Source organism: Coturnix japonica, chromosome 1, assembly GCF_001577835.2.
Source record: "Coturnix japonica isolate 7356 chromosome 1, Coturnix japonica 2.1, whole genome shotgun sequence".
Taxonomy (NCBI): Eukaryota; Metazoa; Chordata; class Aves; order Galliformes; family Phasianidae; genus Coturnix; species Coturnix japonica.
Window position 1 is genome coordinate 129,940,689 of NC_029516.1, and position 14,882 is coordinate 129,955,570.

Here is a 14,882-nt window from a genome sequence, read left to right on the forward strand (position 1 = left end):
TGTGAAAGATTCAAACCAGTTTCTGGTTTGCATTATTTGAGATGTGAAACATTTTAATGGTTTGTTTGAGATACTTTAAAAAGATTGCCAGCAAGGATATCTGAAAGCATGTTTGGATCATTCTCTCTCTCAAAATCGAACATCATCAAAAACTTAGCACCGGTACTTCACACATCTTCATTTATTTCTCACTCTGCCTGCTTTCTTGCAGCTCCTTTGATTTAAAGCGCCCTGGTGGACTTGGTCTTAATCAGAAATAACCCTACCAACATTTCCTCTGACAGTCTCAGTGAGTAAACCTTTCTAAATACCCCAAGGCTCAAGCCTGAACCCACACTCTTGCTCACAATCTGAAGCTTTTGTTTCAACAACAAAATCCCCACTTGATGACTGTGAGCCAATTCTTCCTTCCCTGCTTCTCTTCTAACAGTCTATTTCCTCTTTATCTATAAGAAATACATGGCAAAAAATACTGGCACTTCCCACTTTTCCATGGTGAGTGCTTATGCCTGGCCCTTCAAAACTCGCTTCCCTCTTAGGGACCATCTCTTGCATGTTCTCCAACATCTCCATAAAACCTATCACTTTACTTTGTATATCTTAAGATTTATCTTCGTCTGTCTGATTGCCACTTCCCCAAGGCAAAGGCAATATTTGCCCACACGTTCTAGTTAGTGCTGATTGTATCACACAGATAATTTTTAATTACCTTTCTGTTCAGAGCCACACCATCTTCGCAGTCCAGCACCGCACAATCGACGTTTAGTGATGGGATTTTTTGTATCTTCTTTTCATCATCCGCAGGTACATACAGCACAGCTCTCCTGGGAATGTACTTGTGAGATGACGCAAAGCGATAGCTGAGCTTGGGAACACCAGCTGGCAGAGAAGAACTCAGCCTGTAAAGGATAAAGGTGAAATTAGGCTCTTTAAAGAATACTTGACAATATCTTAAAAACAAAACTTCCCTATCTATATAGTGGCTTTTTAATTTTATTTCTCAGGAAGAGATAAAGTAGGGAAATATTAGTATTACAGCTAAGGTAGGGAGATATCAGTATTAAAGGTAATTATAGTATAAAACCCCCAACACTATGTTCAACAGAAGTTGCAAACTATAACACCCAGAACTGAAGGAATGTCAGGGCTGAGGTTATCCATGTGGCCTTAATTGCACTGCCTGTCTTGTGCCCTATGACAAGCACTAAATACATAAAGGTTTTTATTTCATTTTTCCCCTCTGCCATGGGACTCTTCCACGGGCTGTGCTGGGAGCAGGTCAGGGCTACTTTAAGACAGGGGCTGCTCCCTGCCACATGTGCTGCAGGAGCTGGATGGCATGCTGTGATTGAAGAAGGAAGGCTGGTTAAACAAACACCATTTTGCAAGGTTGATTTCGCAACTTCAGTATTATTTCAACAAACGTAATTTCATGCAAATTTTAAATAAGCAAAATGGATGGAGAGGGAAACGAGGAAAACCAGGAATGTCAGCAGAGCTCACAAGCCCACCAGCAGTGTCAGCAGGCCAGTTGGCCACAGAATTTCTTCATGCTTATAAAGGCTTCATGCCCCACATTTCAGCACAGGTGTGAGCCTGCAGTGCCACAAGGCTTGAGTGGACTTCATCTAAGTGGTTGTAAGTGATGGGTTTGTGATGGACTCCACTCCATGCTGATCATTCCTGGTGAGGCTGTGGCCTACCCACCCCAAATATGGGGCTGTGTTCAGAGGCAGCAGGGCTGTGTGGGGAGGATGCCCTCAAGCACAATAGGGAGCTTGCCTTGCTCCATAATTACAGGCACAGAGAAATATTTTGTGGATAGCATTGCTACATTTCATGCCCTTTCAAAAAAAGCCCTTGCCCTACCCTAGCACTGCTTCTATCTATTTCAAGCTGTACCCCTCAAACACATTCTGCTACATCAAAACCGAGGACAGAATAACACAACTCATCTTCATAGCCAGGGCCAGTGCACAAGGCACTTATAAATCACAAAATAATCCTACCATAATCCAACACCATTATGCATTATCTTGTATATTATTCAGCACTTTGAATAATGCAAAGCTTTTCCAGCACCACACTGAATATGTCATTATCACATCATGTCAGGGACCTGTGCATTTTCTTATGTCCCTCTTAATAATATTTCCCAAGTCGCTACATCTGAATAACACGCAGCTACATGCACACAAGGCTTTTCTCCAAAGTGACTAACCCTCTCAAACACCTGGAAATGAGCTCAGTCAATCTACATCAGAGCCAACGTGATGCCTTTCTGACAAACTGCTTTCTCAACTAACCCTACCAGTGCATTCTCCCTTCCCTTAGACTTGGCATCCTGAAAGACAGATCTTGAATTGAAAACACGAAGAAAGATTTAATTGCATTTTATCTCAGCAAACTAATCAGAAAAGGACAATTACTTCAGCAGCTCCTCTGCCAGGTCTCAGCCTATCCTGAGTGGGCTAGCTTGATAAACCCACAGAAATCACACAGCAATCTCTCCCTTGTAATGCATCTCAACCTAAGCAACATGGCAGCTTTGCTGTTAAACAGAAATGCTTCACTATTTATTACAAACTGTGCCACTCCCCTCATTAGTAAATCTTATCTTCAGCCACAGCAGCTCCAAGACATGGGTGCTGGAGATCTTGATAATCAACACCAGCTGAGTTTCTCTTGAGCACCTTCCTTGCTCATCTTCCACAAACCATTCCATATTCCCAGCCTCTTGTTGAAGAGGGGGGTGATGACACAACTTGAGGTAACTCAAGTGGCTGCTAGTTAAATCTGCTTGATCTCATTATTTTCTTGCAGTAGTACTCTTTGGAAGAGCAAGGAGGAAGTGGAAGAGTGGAGGGTCTTTTTTCAGTGTGACACAGAGGTCAGTAAAGAAGTCTGCAGTCCTTCACTAGACAAGTATGAGGGGATAAAAGTGATTCATTCCCATTTTTTGTCTCTGATGGCTTCAACTTTGTAGTGCCCAAAGGCACAAAGAAGTCAAAGAGCTTGGACCATTAATAGTTAACTCCTGCAGGCAAGCAGATCCTGGAGCACCCTTAGATTGCTTCCCACCAGCCCTCCAACCCACCCTACCCTGGCAGAAGTGGCTAAAACCACGACTTCAGGGCATATTGGGAGGAGACCTATCTCCTGTCACACACACACAACTAAACCCTCACTGCCAGCAGAGCAGCCTTAGCCACATATCTCCACTCAGGTCTATGAACATCCCTCTAGATGGGGTGGCAACGTGGCACCCCCTCAAGTAGCAGCAGATTTAATCCATGAACCTACTGGAGTCTCAGTGTTAGAAATCAACTTGCAGCCCCAGGGGCTCAAAGAGCAGCCTTCTTGGGACACAAAGCATTAGAAAAATATATTGACAGTTTGTCATATGAATAGTCTTATGAAACATGACACAGCTTTTTCAGGATGTTTGGCTGAAAATGGAATATATGGAAGGAGCTGCTGTCAGCTGACCATCACAACACCTTCTCCTCCCGAAACAAAGAGCTCTAGAAATGTCAGTGCAAAATAAGACTTGTTATCAAGGATGCTTAGGTGTGACTGCAATAAACATCTGGAAAGATGCTGTTATTTTGCCAAATGTTCTTCAACAAATCCCACTCTCACTGCACATTTGTGCTGCATAGCCAAATGTTATGTTCTGCAACAGAACGAATTGCCCAGGAAGAAGCAGCTCCACAACAGAATCCACTTGCCTACAGAACCTTGTAAATCTGACAGTGGCATGCTTACTAACAGTTAGCTATTCCAGCAGCAAATTCTATCTTGATCACCATCTTCTGTTATTTTGATGGAGTGAGAACATCCTCAGTGTGGTTGCTTTTTTTAAAGGGGAAATGTGATTTGTTACAACCCTATGCTGTAAAGAGGAAGAAAATCTTACACCTCTGCTGACTGCAAGTATTTTAATGATTCAAACTAAGCTTGACTGTGTTTAAAACTAAATACACAGACATAAGCCAGGTGAATATGCTAAGACAGTGTTTCTTCCATTAAGCACTCTAAGTTAAAACACGGAGTAGGCTACTGTGTAATGCTCAGTGCATAGTTTTACCTCAGCATGTTTCCATGCATGGCATCCAGGAGCATGCTGAATGCTTGTGGGTCTTGGTGATCAAGGCACATTTCTTCTGCAAACATAACATTCTACTGAAGTCTACTTCAAATATATAAAAGTAGCCGGCAAATTAAAGTTATTCTTGATCCTCTGAGAGAGCAGTTTCTCTGAAGAACAAATAGCTCATCCTCAGAAAGGAGAAAACAAAAGCACTTGGATTACTGAGAGGCACTCTGCATTTTGGGATGGCAGCCATACAGAAGGACAGCAACTAGTGAGATGCTCCTGAGGCACACTGCATTTTCATATTCCAGCACTGCTCGTGCTCACGCCTACACTGAATGGTACACACCTGTGCCTTCTCATTGGAGCCAACAAATTGCAGCATGGAAAGTAAAGCGCTTCCACAAGTTGTTTTCAAGATGAGCGCTTCAGCCTGCATCTCCGCTCTGTGTTTATTGGCCAGACCCAACCATCCTAGAAGAAACTCTACAGCATCACGTGCCCGACAGATGGGAAAATACCCATGGCTTGGTAGGCCAGCTCTTTACTCCTACAGCATGGTGTTGGTAACAAGTTTCTAAGGATCACAAGAAGCGACCCTGAACGCAGCGTAGCTGACATAGCGAAGTCTCCTTCAGCTAATTGTTTGACGTGTGAAAATAGAAAAAAGGAAGCCCACACAAATTAAATACAGCAGTTTGACTATGTCTGATTTGCAAGGGAGCAGCTCCCCAACACGCACAAACGATCCACCGAAGACAAAGGCCGAGTTGCGCGAGATTACAAAGCGCCCCAATTTGCATGGTAATTCTTTCTAATTAAGAAAAGAAGCGAGAAGTTGTTTGTTATAAACATCAGCAGGCCTTGTGCAAATACGAGCAGCTCACAGCCAAGCCAAGCGTTCGTCAAATCAAAGCGACTTGCCCGAGAGTTTTATTGGTACAGCTGCAGCACATGCATTTTATCACACATGCTAATAATCCCGGTTATGGCACTAACATTTTAATCATTTGTTCTGTGGGTTTGTTTCTCAAACAATTAGCGCTAATGAATGGCCAAAATTCCTCGGATCATATATGTCTAATTGCAGTCAAGAGCAGTTATTGTCTGCACGTACATTTCAATTCACCTCTGGGGATAATGTTTGTTAATTGTATTTCTTTATATAGCAAGTGAAAAAAGGCTGTTCGCTCCAAAAGGGACTAAGTGTTCTCTTCTTTCCCTTTGTTCCCACAAGAAGCTAAAGTCACTTCAAGAGGCACTTAATCCCATCATCCATGGTTACAATTGCCTTACAGCATCAATCAAAAAGAATCTGAAGTAAAATGATGCAGCTATATTGTGTAATTAAAAGCAATTCAGGTAGTTATTGCTTGGGGCATTTTCCAGGTCCAAATACTTCAAATGGCACCGCGGGGATCCTAAATACTGTAGTGTTTTAAATTTGGTCAGCGACAATATCTCACAGAGAAAGGGGAGGAATATGCAAAAAAAAAAAAAAAAAAAAAAGAAGGAGAGAGAAAAAAATCTCCTAGTGCGTATTGTAAAGCAGAAGAAAAGAGGAGGACCAGCGAACGTTTGAAGTGACAAAACCTACAAGTCTCCATATAAAAGGGAAATAAAAATATCAAGAAGAGAGAAAAGGGAGGAAAGAGAAAAGGGCTGCACTTTGAAAGAAAATAATAATAATAATAATAATAACAAAACCCCACCGAAAAGAAAAACAACAACAACGGAAAAAGAACAAATTCCTCGCGATCGTTGAGAAGTTAACACGGGGAAAATAAAGCGCATCGTTTTCTCGGGCGGAAAACACGAGGCTCTTTGGGCAGCGCCGTGCGGGCACAGAGCGGGGCTACGGCAGCAAAGTGCGCTTTGCTGCTGGGGGGAGCGGGGCTCACTCGGAAAGAGAAGGCGTGGGATATCCGCTGCCGAGAAAGGCACGACTGCACCCGGACACTTCGCCTAAACAACTGCCCGCTAACGGTGATCCAATTATGCTAAAATCAAAACTGCGGCTGATCAACACATCAAACGCTCCGCTTTACATTTTGATTTCTTCTTTTGTTCCCATCCCACTGAGGCCGTTTCCCCGACGCTCCAAAAGAAAAAGAAAAAAAAAAAGGAAGAAAATTAAGAAAGCCTTCAAACCCCCCAACTCGGCTTTCTCCCGTGGTTTGGGACTTTCGAAAAGCAGATCTACTGAGAAGTCGGGGCATCCCGAAAGACCCATTGGCCGCTATTCATGTCCCCAGTAAGGCTGGTGTGATCTTCCAGCAACCCACAGCTACCATTAATGCTCCTGACGCTGATGGAGCTGTACAGGTGTAAGAAGGCAGGAGCCAAGATGGGAGCGGGACCCCTCTCTCTCGGCTCTTGAGAAGGCAAAAGAATTACCCTGAAAGCTCGTGTAGACAGCCATGAGAGATCCTGCAATTGGGCTGAGGACATGCCCAGGAAAGGACAAACTGCAGGCTCCAGGAGGGGCAGAATGGGGGGCAGCATGGGGCACAGAGAAATTAGGCAACGGGGTTTGGGTGGCCTGAGACCCCAGGGTAGTGATGGCCAAGGCAGGCTGGGCACTGAAACCTTGTACCTCAAAGCCAGTGGGAAATGACCGGGGGATGGAGATCTCTGATGGGAAAAGAAAGTGGTATAGAGAAGTGGGGAGAAGAAAGCAGCTCAGTGTTCAGATGCAAATGGACTACCACAGCAAAAGTTTCTGGCAAGTCACGTTCGGGAAAATGTAAGCTGCAAGCTGTTGTTTGTAGGTTTTTTCCTATCCCCAGTGAAACTATGTGAGTCGTATCACTGGAAACCAGAGCCTGGCCTCGGCACAGATCGAGCACAAACCAGTAACTCACTGACAAAAGCTTGAAACCACAGACCCTTAAGCCATAAAATGATGAAAGGCTATCACAGGTTAAATAGTTAACCAAACTTTCTCCTCCCACCGGCACTAAAAGTAGAAAAAAATGACCTTTTATTTACCCTCTCCGTGTTCTTTCAACCACGTTTGACCCCGCTGTTTTGGTTCACTCACAGCCTCACCATGCCCTGAGTCACTGTGACTGAAGGAGGGGTTTCTCTTCTCTGCTCAGAATGGTCAAATAAGGCTGGGGGCAGGAAGAGGACGGCGGGCTGCTCCCATTACTCACGCCTTGAATTTTTAAGGCAGCAAAACCAGTTCATTTTTGAGGAAGACGGCGGTGTGACACCTCTTGGAGTTAATAGGAGAGTTTTAAAAAGATTTAAAGAATGAGTCATGGTGACAGGGCTGCTTGCCGCTAACAGCGACAGGCTGTTCACACGGGAAAGCCTGTGTGCATCCGTGGCAGTGTGTGTGTGCTGCTGTCACCCAAGGTTAATTGGTGTCCTGTCTTGGGGAGCTGTAACATACGTGACACGTGGTGTATGGGCCGCTCCCCTCATTCCATGTGGATACTGACACACCACATTCTGAAGTTTCAATTTCTATAGGTAAATTTCAGGTGATTTCATTTAGCTAGTTAATGTTGTTTATTCTTCCCATTTTTAATCCACAACCCTGCACAGAGATTTTGGGAGATTCTGTTTAGCCACACGATGTCTGGACAGAAGCTCTTGCATGACATATTTCTTACAGAATTGCAATGAAATGACAACCTATTTAAAATCATAAAAACATCCCACTATAAGGAGAAAGGCCTGGCAGTACATCATCAGGAGGCTCAGAAAGGACTGCAAGTGAGATCAGCCATAAGAAGACACGCATGGCAATGTAAAAGGGATGACTTTGGGTATATGACAATGACTTCCTGTTTGTTTTGGTTTATCACTGTTGTGTACAAACCAAAGCGTGCTCAGGGCTGTGTGATGCCAAGGGATAAACAGGGCTTCTGAAACTGAGCATCCTCCAGTTTGGGAGGAGGATGGGGCACACATTACCCATGAATTGCAGGTGAAAACCCAGTGTGCAGTTTTTGCCTTAGGAGGTGTGTACACAACAAGCACAAATCAGTGTTTTTATTCAATCAGAGACGTGGCCTCTGCAGAATAGCAGAGTTCTGAGGAGATGTTCTCTTTGGGCAGTCACACCCAAACACCCCTGTCTTGTCAGGGAACAATTCACATTCTTCTCCCTGGCTTGCCCTGGGACACTGCCCTTGCTGCTAACTGTCTGAATGCTTCCAAACTCACCCAACCACAACCCTATGCACACTCACAGACACGAAAATGGGTGACAGCATTTGGACAGAGCTTTTTTTCTCTTCAAAGATGTTTTTCATCCCTTTTCTTTACCACTCCCCTCTCTACTTCGCACAGCTGTCCTGCATGTATGCCAAGAGCCAACACCAAGACAGGGATTTGGAAATCGGTGCTAATTACTGTCATTACCATCCCAGGCCCAAACATCCACAGCCAAGGACTGCTAACAAATTCCACGTAAAATAAGAAGCGAGCACTTGGTGAAATCAGCCCCGATGGAGTACTGTGGTGCTGCAGCCAGAGCAGCTGTCTGCACCAGAGCTGTGGGGTCAGAAATGCAGTGATGCACAGCAAGAGATAACAGCAAACAGGGCCGGCTCTGAAAACAGCTTGGATTCAGGTTGTACTTACAATAAAATTACAAGAAACACGCTCCTGATAATATTGAAATGAAGCAGCTGGGCAAAGGAGAGTCGGTATCAGTCTACCAGGGAAGTTGTCAGAAGGAAGACATTTGCGCCACGCTTTGTGTCTTTGAGGATTTCAGATGCGTTATCACGGGTTCTATTCTCTCTAATTTCTGCTGGGGTGAGGCGGTTTCACAAAATGAGGTTTCCTTCGTACTTCTGAGGATTTTTCACCAACTAGGCTGTATGTCATGTTGATTTACAAGTTACGGTGTACTACACTTGCCGTGCACCAACAGCTCAGCGATTCCCGTGCACTTACTTAGAAGTGCATGCAAATTGCGCTACTAAATAAAGCGCAGACACTTTTACTACTCGGAGGAAACAAAACCATATCACAATCTTCTCTGCACTTTGGGATTGCTCCTGTAAACTTGCTCATGCATGTGCTCTGCCCAGACACATCAAAAGGACTCGTCAAACACCTACAATTGCCCGTGTGCTGAAGCGCCTGCAGGACTGAGGATTCATTCAGGATGCTGAAACTCTTCAATATGTATTTGTAGGCTATTTGTAGGTCAATCTCCTCTTTTATGTTTTCGGGACAGAGACTGGCGCAAAATCGAGACTCGGGATCTAGCAGATGCAATCCAGCTGGTGAACATCTTTTTAACAACATAAAGGCAGTGGTTCTCAACCGTTAAATAAACTGCGTGTTATTTTCAGAACCTGATGAAAAGCAAAAATATGATCTACGTTTTGCCGAGCACTTCAGATTGAAGCCTCATTTTGCATCAGTTCTGCTTTGTTTCTGTGCCAGACAGCTGAGTGGTGAAGAAAAATTCAGCCAGCAATTAGTAAATATCAAATTGCTGAAGAATGGTCAGTGCAACCATAAACTAAAATACACTGCAATTACATTAAATATAAATAATTATGTGAAAGCTGACTTAATACGATAGGAGAAAGTACAAACACAGGCTGCTGTTAGCTCCCCAGCAAATGCTGTTGTAATAATTGAGAAGCACTCTCTGCTTTTGGATTCCAGTGTGGAGCAAATTCTGAAGTATTTCCTAAAGAGATGATGAAGAACACTCCCAAATAGCTCAGTGTTTGGGGCAAGACTTACTTTAGAAACATCTACAGGCAAAAATTCCATTCTGCGGCACGGCTCAGGATGGCACAAACAAGCAGCTGTGTTTATTTTTTAACTAGTCAGATTTATAAGAGCAATGAAATCCCTACATAAGCATTTTATATTGACCCGATATGGACTTACTGTTTTAACCAGCTTTTTAACTAACTCCACAAGTTAATAAAGGCAACAACATGAATCCTTATGGCCTATACATTAAGATAAGAAAAACATTCATTAAGCAATATCCAGACTGTTTTAATTACAGAGATATCACTCTTATTTGTAGTGTAATGTTCGTTAAGTACAGTATAACGTTTTCTTCAAATGCCCCAGAGGTTGTTAAACTCTTGATTAGCTATAAAAAAAAATAATCTCACTTAACTTCAATCACAGGAGTTAATGTCTACTGCAATGAAATTCCAGCACTTTTAATCATACAAAAATGTCATACGTAAATCTTGTTAACCATGAAAACATTATAAAAGATCAAATGAATTTTCTATGCCTCTATCTCTATTTAACTTAAACAAAATGTGGGAACCTTTCTACGGCAGTTCTGGTAGCAGCAATAATATGCCCAGTCCTACTACTTTAGGGCAGATTTCATTTTATTAATTTAAAAGGACAGCAGAGATGGCCTCCACATTCTGACTTCTACATTTTCATGCCTTAAACTATGTTCCTCTTCAATTATCTACAGTTAAAATGCGCTAAATTCATAGCAATGGTGGGACTAAGCAACATTATAGAGACTGCAAAAATTTCCTGATCTCCAGTAAATAAGTACCTGGCAAAGCTTTATTACCTGATGTCTTTACTTGTTCTGCTTTTTTATTTTCTTTTGCTATGCTGCAAGAGTTAAAATTATTACTGCTTTTGTACAGCTACAATGAAAACATAAACACCTACATTTTCTTCCATTTGTTTATTTATTCCATATCTTCCCATTATCCCACATGCCTCTCAAGAAAGCCATTCATTTTTTATCTGTTAACGATATCAGTAATTTGAAAAATCACAAAGAATGTGACATTACATTGCGAGACTGAATTAAAAAATTCAATGCTCAAAAATGCACCATGAAGTGTTATTTGTTAGTTCTTACGCCCCTGGTCTGTATTTTCAAACTTTCCCTTATAATTGAAGCCAGATGTTTTCTTTACAGGAGAGAGAAAAAAGAAAGAAAAAGAGAGAGATAGATTTTAGGATGTTAGGCTTGAAGGAAATGGCAAATATTGTGAAACTAAGGATAAAATAGTTGACAGCTATCGATTCCATGTCATCACCCCCACAGCCAGTCGAAGGATGTTTCTATTACATGGAAACAGACACACCAACTCCTAACATGGACTCATCCCTTGAAAATCATCTCCTTGATAAAGTCAGATACCTGGAAATACTGTATTTAGTGCCTACTCTCTTCTTCAGGCCCAGATCCCTCCAGTTGCCAAACACTCCAGCATGAGGGATAAGCTTTGCACAGAATGTACCAGTGCCAACTGAAAAGAGTCAGAGCTCCCTTCCCCTACTGACCCAGGTCAGGTCCTGCCCCCAAAAAGGTGTGCATTTGGAGTAGTTAGAGCCCCAGGTTCACCATTCAAGGGGGAAAGCAGTCATAACCTTCCTCCCCATCCAGGCAGGTTACCATGCTCAGAAGAGATGAGCCCACTTGGATGAGAAGGACCTACTTTTATCATTTAGTTCTCTCTAAACATTCTCACAGAGCTATTCATATCAGCTTCACCACATCCTGGGAGTCCTGAAGTGGCCATAAAATCATGACCCCAGCCCCTCTGCAGGGCTTACCCATCCATGTGGTAAGCCCAATCACATTTGATAGTCAGTCAATGATCATGGCCCAGAGTTGCACAAATCATCACCAAGAACAGAATACTACAAAATACTGTGGGTTTATTTTCACACACACATACACACACACACACACACACANACACACACACACACACACACACAAAAAAAAAAAAAAAAAAAGAAAAAAAAGAAAAAAAAGAAAAAAAAGAAGTTCAGTGTGCAGCAAGAAGCCCCTCCTGGGCACTGGAAGCACCTGGTGAGCCTGGCTCTGTGCAGGAGCGAGGGCAAGGCCTCGCATTACAGGCTCTGTGGGGGCTTCTTATCTGTATTTCACAGGTGAGATGGCTCGTGTGGCTGAGGTTGCTACAGCGTCTATTGACTATGGTCAGGGAGAACACAAAAAGCCAGCTGAAACTAAGGCAACACTGGGAGTCAAAGCTGCTCTCCTCCCAATGGCCGTGTTCCACCAGATGACCCCTCCCACAAAATACCGCCATTTTGTTAAGCGGGGATTTCCCACACTCCTGCATTTCAGTACGCACCGCCATCACCATCACCAGCCTTAAACCTAAATTTCAGAGATTAAGGGAAGGAACTGATCAAAAGGAGAAGGGGTCACTGCCCCATCAGCTAGAATTCTGCTCCCCAGAGTCTCGATGCAGGACTTATTTAGAGATTAGAAAAACATATTGCCTCCATTGCACAAATAAAGACAATTCCTTTAGGTTTATAACATTCGCATACAGTAGATAAGCAGAAGTCCTGAATTACATGGAAATAAAACCTGTACAGAGAAACACGATTAGATCTACCTCCATTTAACTGTTTTTATGGCATTTTAAATGAGCAGCTGTGTTTCTGTAAGTCAACATTATGCCACTGAACATCTGTATCAAAACTAAACGACATACAGACTCTTTGAACTCTCTGGTATATAAATTTGTGGAAAAAATTCCCTGTGAAAACATGTAGAGACATCACGCTTTTTCTCTTTTTTTCCATCAATGGTCTTCTTTAATGACCTCTGTCACAAATATAGCCTCAGAATTACAGAAATTAGATATTTACTTAACATGTGCCTCCTATCCTGTACTAGAAAAAGAGGGGGGGAAAGTACTGCATTCCCAAATCTGCCTATTTTTTTCATGCTTTCTTTTTTCTTTTTTTAATTGGGAATCACCCGAGATATATTTCAATAGAGAAAAAAAAGAAGTGAAATTATGTTGAGATACATTTTAATTCTACAGAGCAGATCAGTTATCTGTACTAACAGCAAGAAACAAACGAAGGACTGAAAAGGAGGCAGAAAGCAGTCGTGCAAGTACTGAAGAGTGCTATGAATCAAACTGAAATGTTCTCTCTAAGTACGATTCTCAAATCTGAGATTATATATACGTTATTTGGATGGTTTCAGACACTGGTTTTAGTCTCACATCACCCCTTGCTCATCATCATCTGTTTCCTTGCTGATAGGAGGAATGTCAGGGACTTTCAACTTTTATCTCCCTGAATAACATTTTAGTTGAGCTAATGTCTCAGTGGCAGCAAGATTTGTTGTCAGAGATTAGCATCTGATGCACTGAAAAAAAGAAGAAAAAAAAAACACAAAACAAAATGGCATGGCATAGCCATTCTTTTCTCCAGAACATTTCTAGAAAGTAAAGGATTTCTTCCTTCTTTGGAGAATCTGATTTGGGAGAAAATGCAAAATAATAATCTCACCTGCTCTGGATGCAATCAAGGAAAAAAAAGCTACTTCTTAAGAGTCTTTAAAACAACACAAATATGTAATTAACAATAAACCCATAAAGTGAATTACTGAAAATCTGAGACATGGAAAGGCAGTAGGATATTCTGCCTTAAAGGTAAAGTTGGCTGTTTACTTGTAACTACAACAGTCATAAGTAAGCATTCATTTATTTGCATGCATACTTATGTTTATATATTAATTTACTTGCATATGTATCTACATTTACAATTATTTATTTACTCACACATAAGTCTAGATATATATATACTTGCATGCATATAAAACCATCTAATATGGCAAAATACAACAACAGCATTTATCAGTGGAAAGTGGCAAAAAGAATTCCTCTTCCTTAAATCAATATGTAATAAAAATGCTCTTTCCCACAGTTTTTAGTCTCAAATACTTTGCTGGGGGAAAAAAAAAACAAACAAACACAAAACAATCAACCTGCCTTTTCCCACATCTCCAGCAATGTCGTTAAACTGGGAATTCTACAAGGAATTATTCAGTCTGCCGGTGCTACAGGAACCCTTGGTGGGAGGCTGTCCAACCACCAGTTCCGATGCCAATGGCTTTCCTTCACAGTGTTGCTGCTCTTTGCATAACACACTGAAGGCATCACACATACCTTGCAAGTACAGGTATGACCCTGCAGGTTTATAGCTGCTGAATGCCGAAGACGAGCCTCAAGAAGCCGAAGCAGCTCTGTCCTTAATGTTACTGCATTCTGTCTTCACCAGATCCCCACCAGAACAAAGCAAGCAACCAGGCATTTCGCACAAGTGACGCTCCTTCATTTCTGTCTCTTAGAGCTTAACATTTTTAGCCATTAAACAAGGAAGATGATGACCTCATATCCTCCCTTGTCCCTGCTCTGATTGTTTTGTAGGGCAAGGAAGGAGTCTAGGGGCTGCTTGATCAACAGTATGCCACTATACATTAATAGTTGGGAAGATAACTTTGGATAACATAGCCAGATGACAATGCTCAGGCCAAAGGAATGGTGGATTTTTTCTGTCTGAGCTCCTGCTTGATGTTTGGGAAGTCCTGCTGGCAAGCTGTCCTCCTCTCCACAGTGCTGGCATTCCCCTGTACACAGGACAGAGCACTGAACGGATATGTGCTTAGGGTAAAGTTGAAAGGTAATTACCACCGCTACTGACACTGTATATAAGTTATTTCTTTTGCCACATCTGACAACCATTACTTCTTCAGAAGAAGAGTTTGGTTGCTAGACATTTTGCATGCTCTAAAAGATAAGTCCCAGCACTCAGTACATTCACAGAAAAAAATCTGGTGCAATCTGGCCTTAAACACTGCTTTTCCTCTCAACAAACTCAGTTACGACTTCTGATCTTTGAAAGATATGTTGCCTCTGTTCCTGTCCCAAACAGTTATAAAATAAACTGTTTTTCCACCATGGTAAGAGTCACATTAGCTAACTTGAGCATTCCAGGGATGCTGCTAGGTTTTGATCCACAAAAAGGA

The 14,882-nt window shown here is 42.2% G+C and overlaps 1 protein-coding gene across 1 annotated transcript in view; it reads right to left on the bottom strand.

The window, feature by feature from the left end:
• CLYBL (citrate lyase beta like) overlaps positions 1 to 14,882 on the bottom strand; it is a 124,047-nt gene that overhangs the window by 71,090 nt on the left and 38,075 nt on the right. Inside the window, exon 3 of the mRNA XM_032442737.1 lies at positions 710 to 899. Within this exon, the coding sequence (XP_032298628.1) occupies positions 710 to 899 (190 nt within the window). The remainder of the gene's footprint in view (positions 1 to 709; positions 900 to 14,882) is intronic.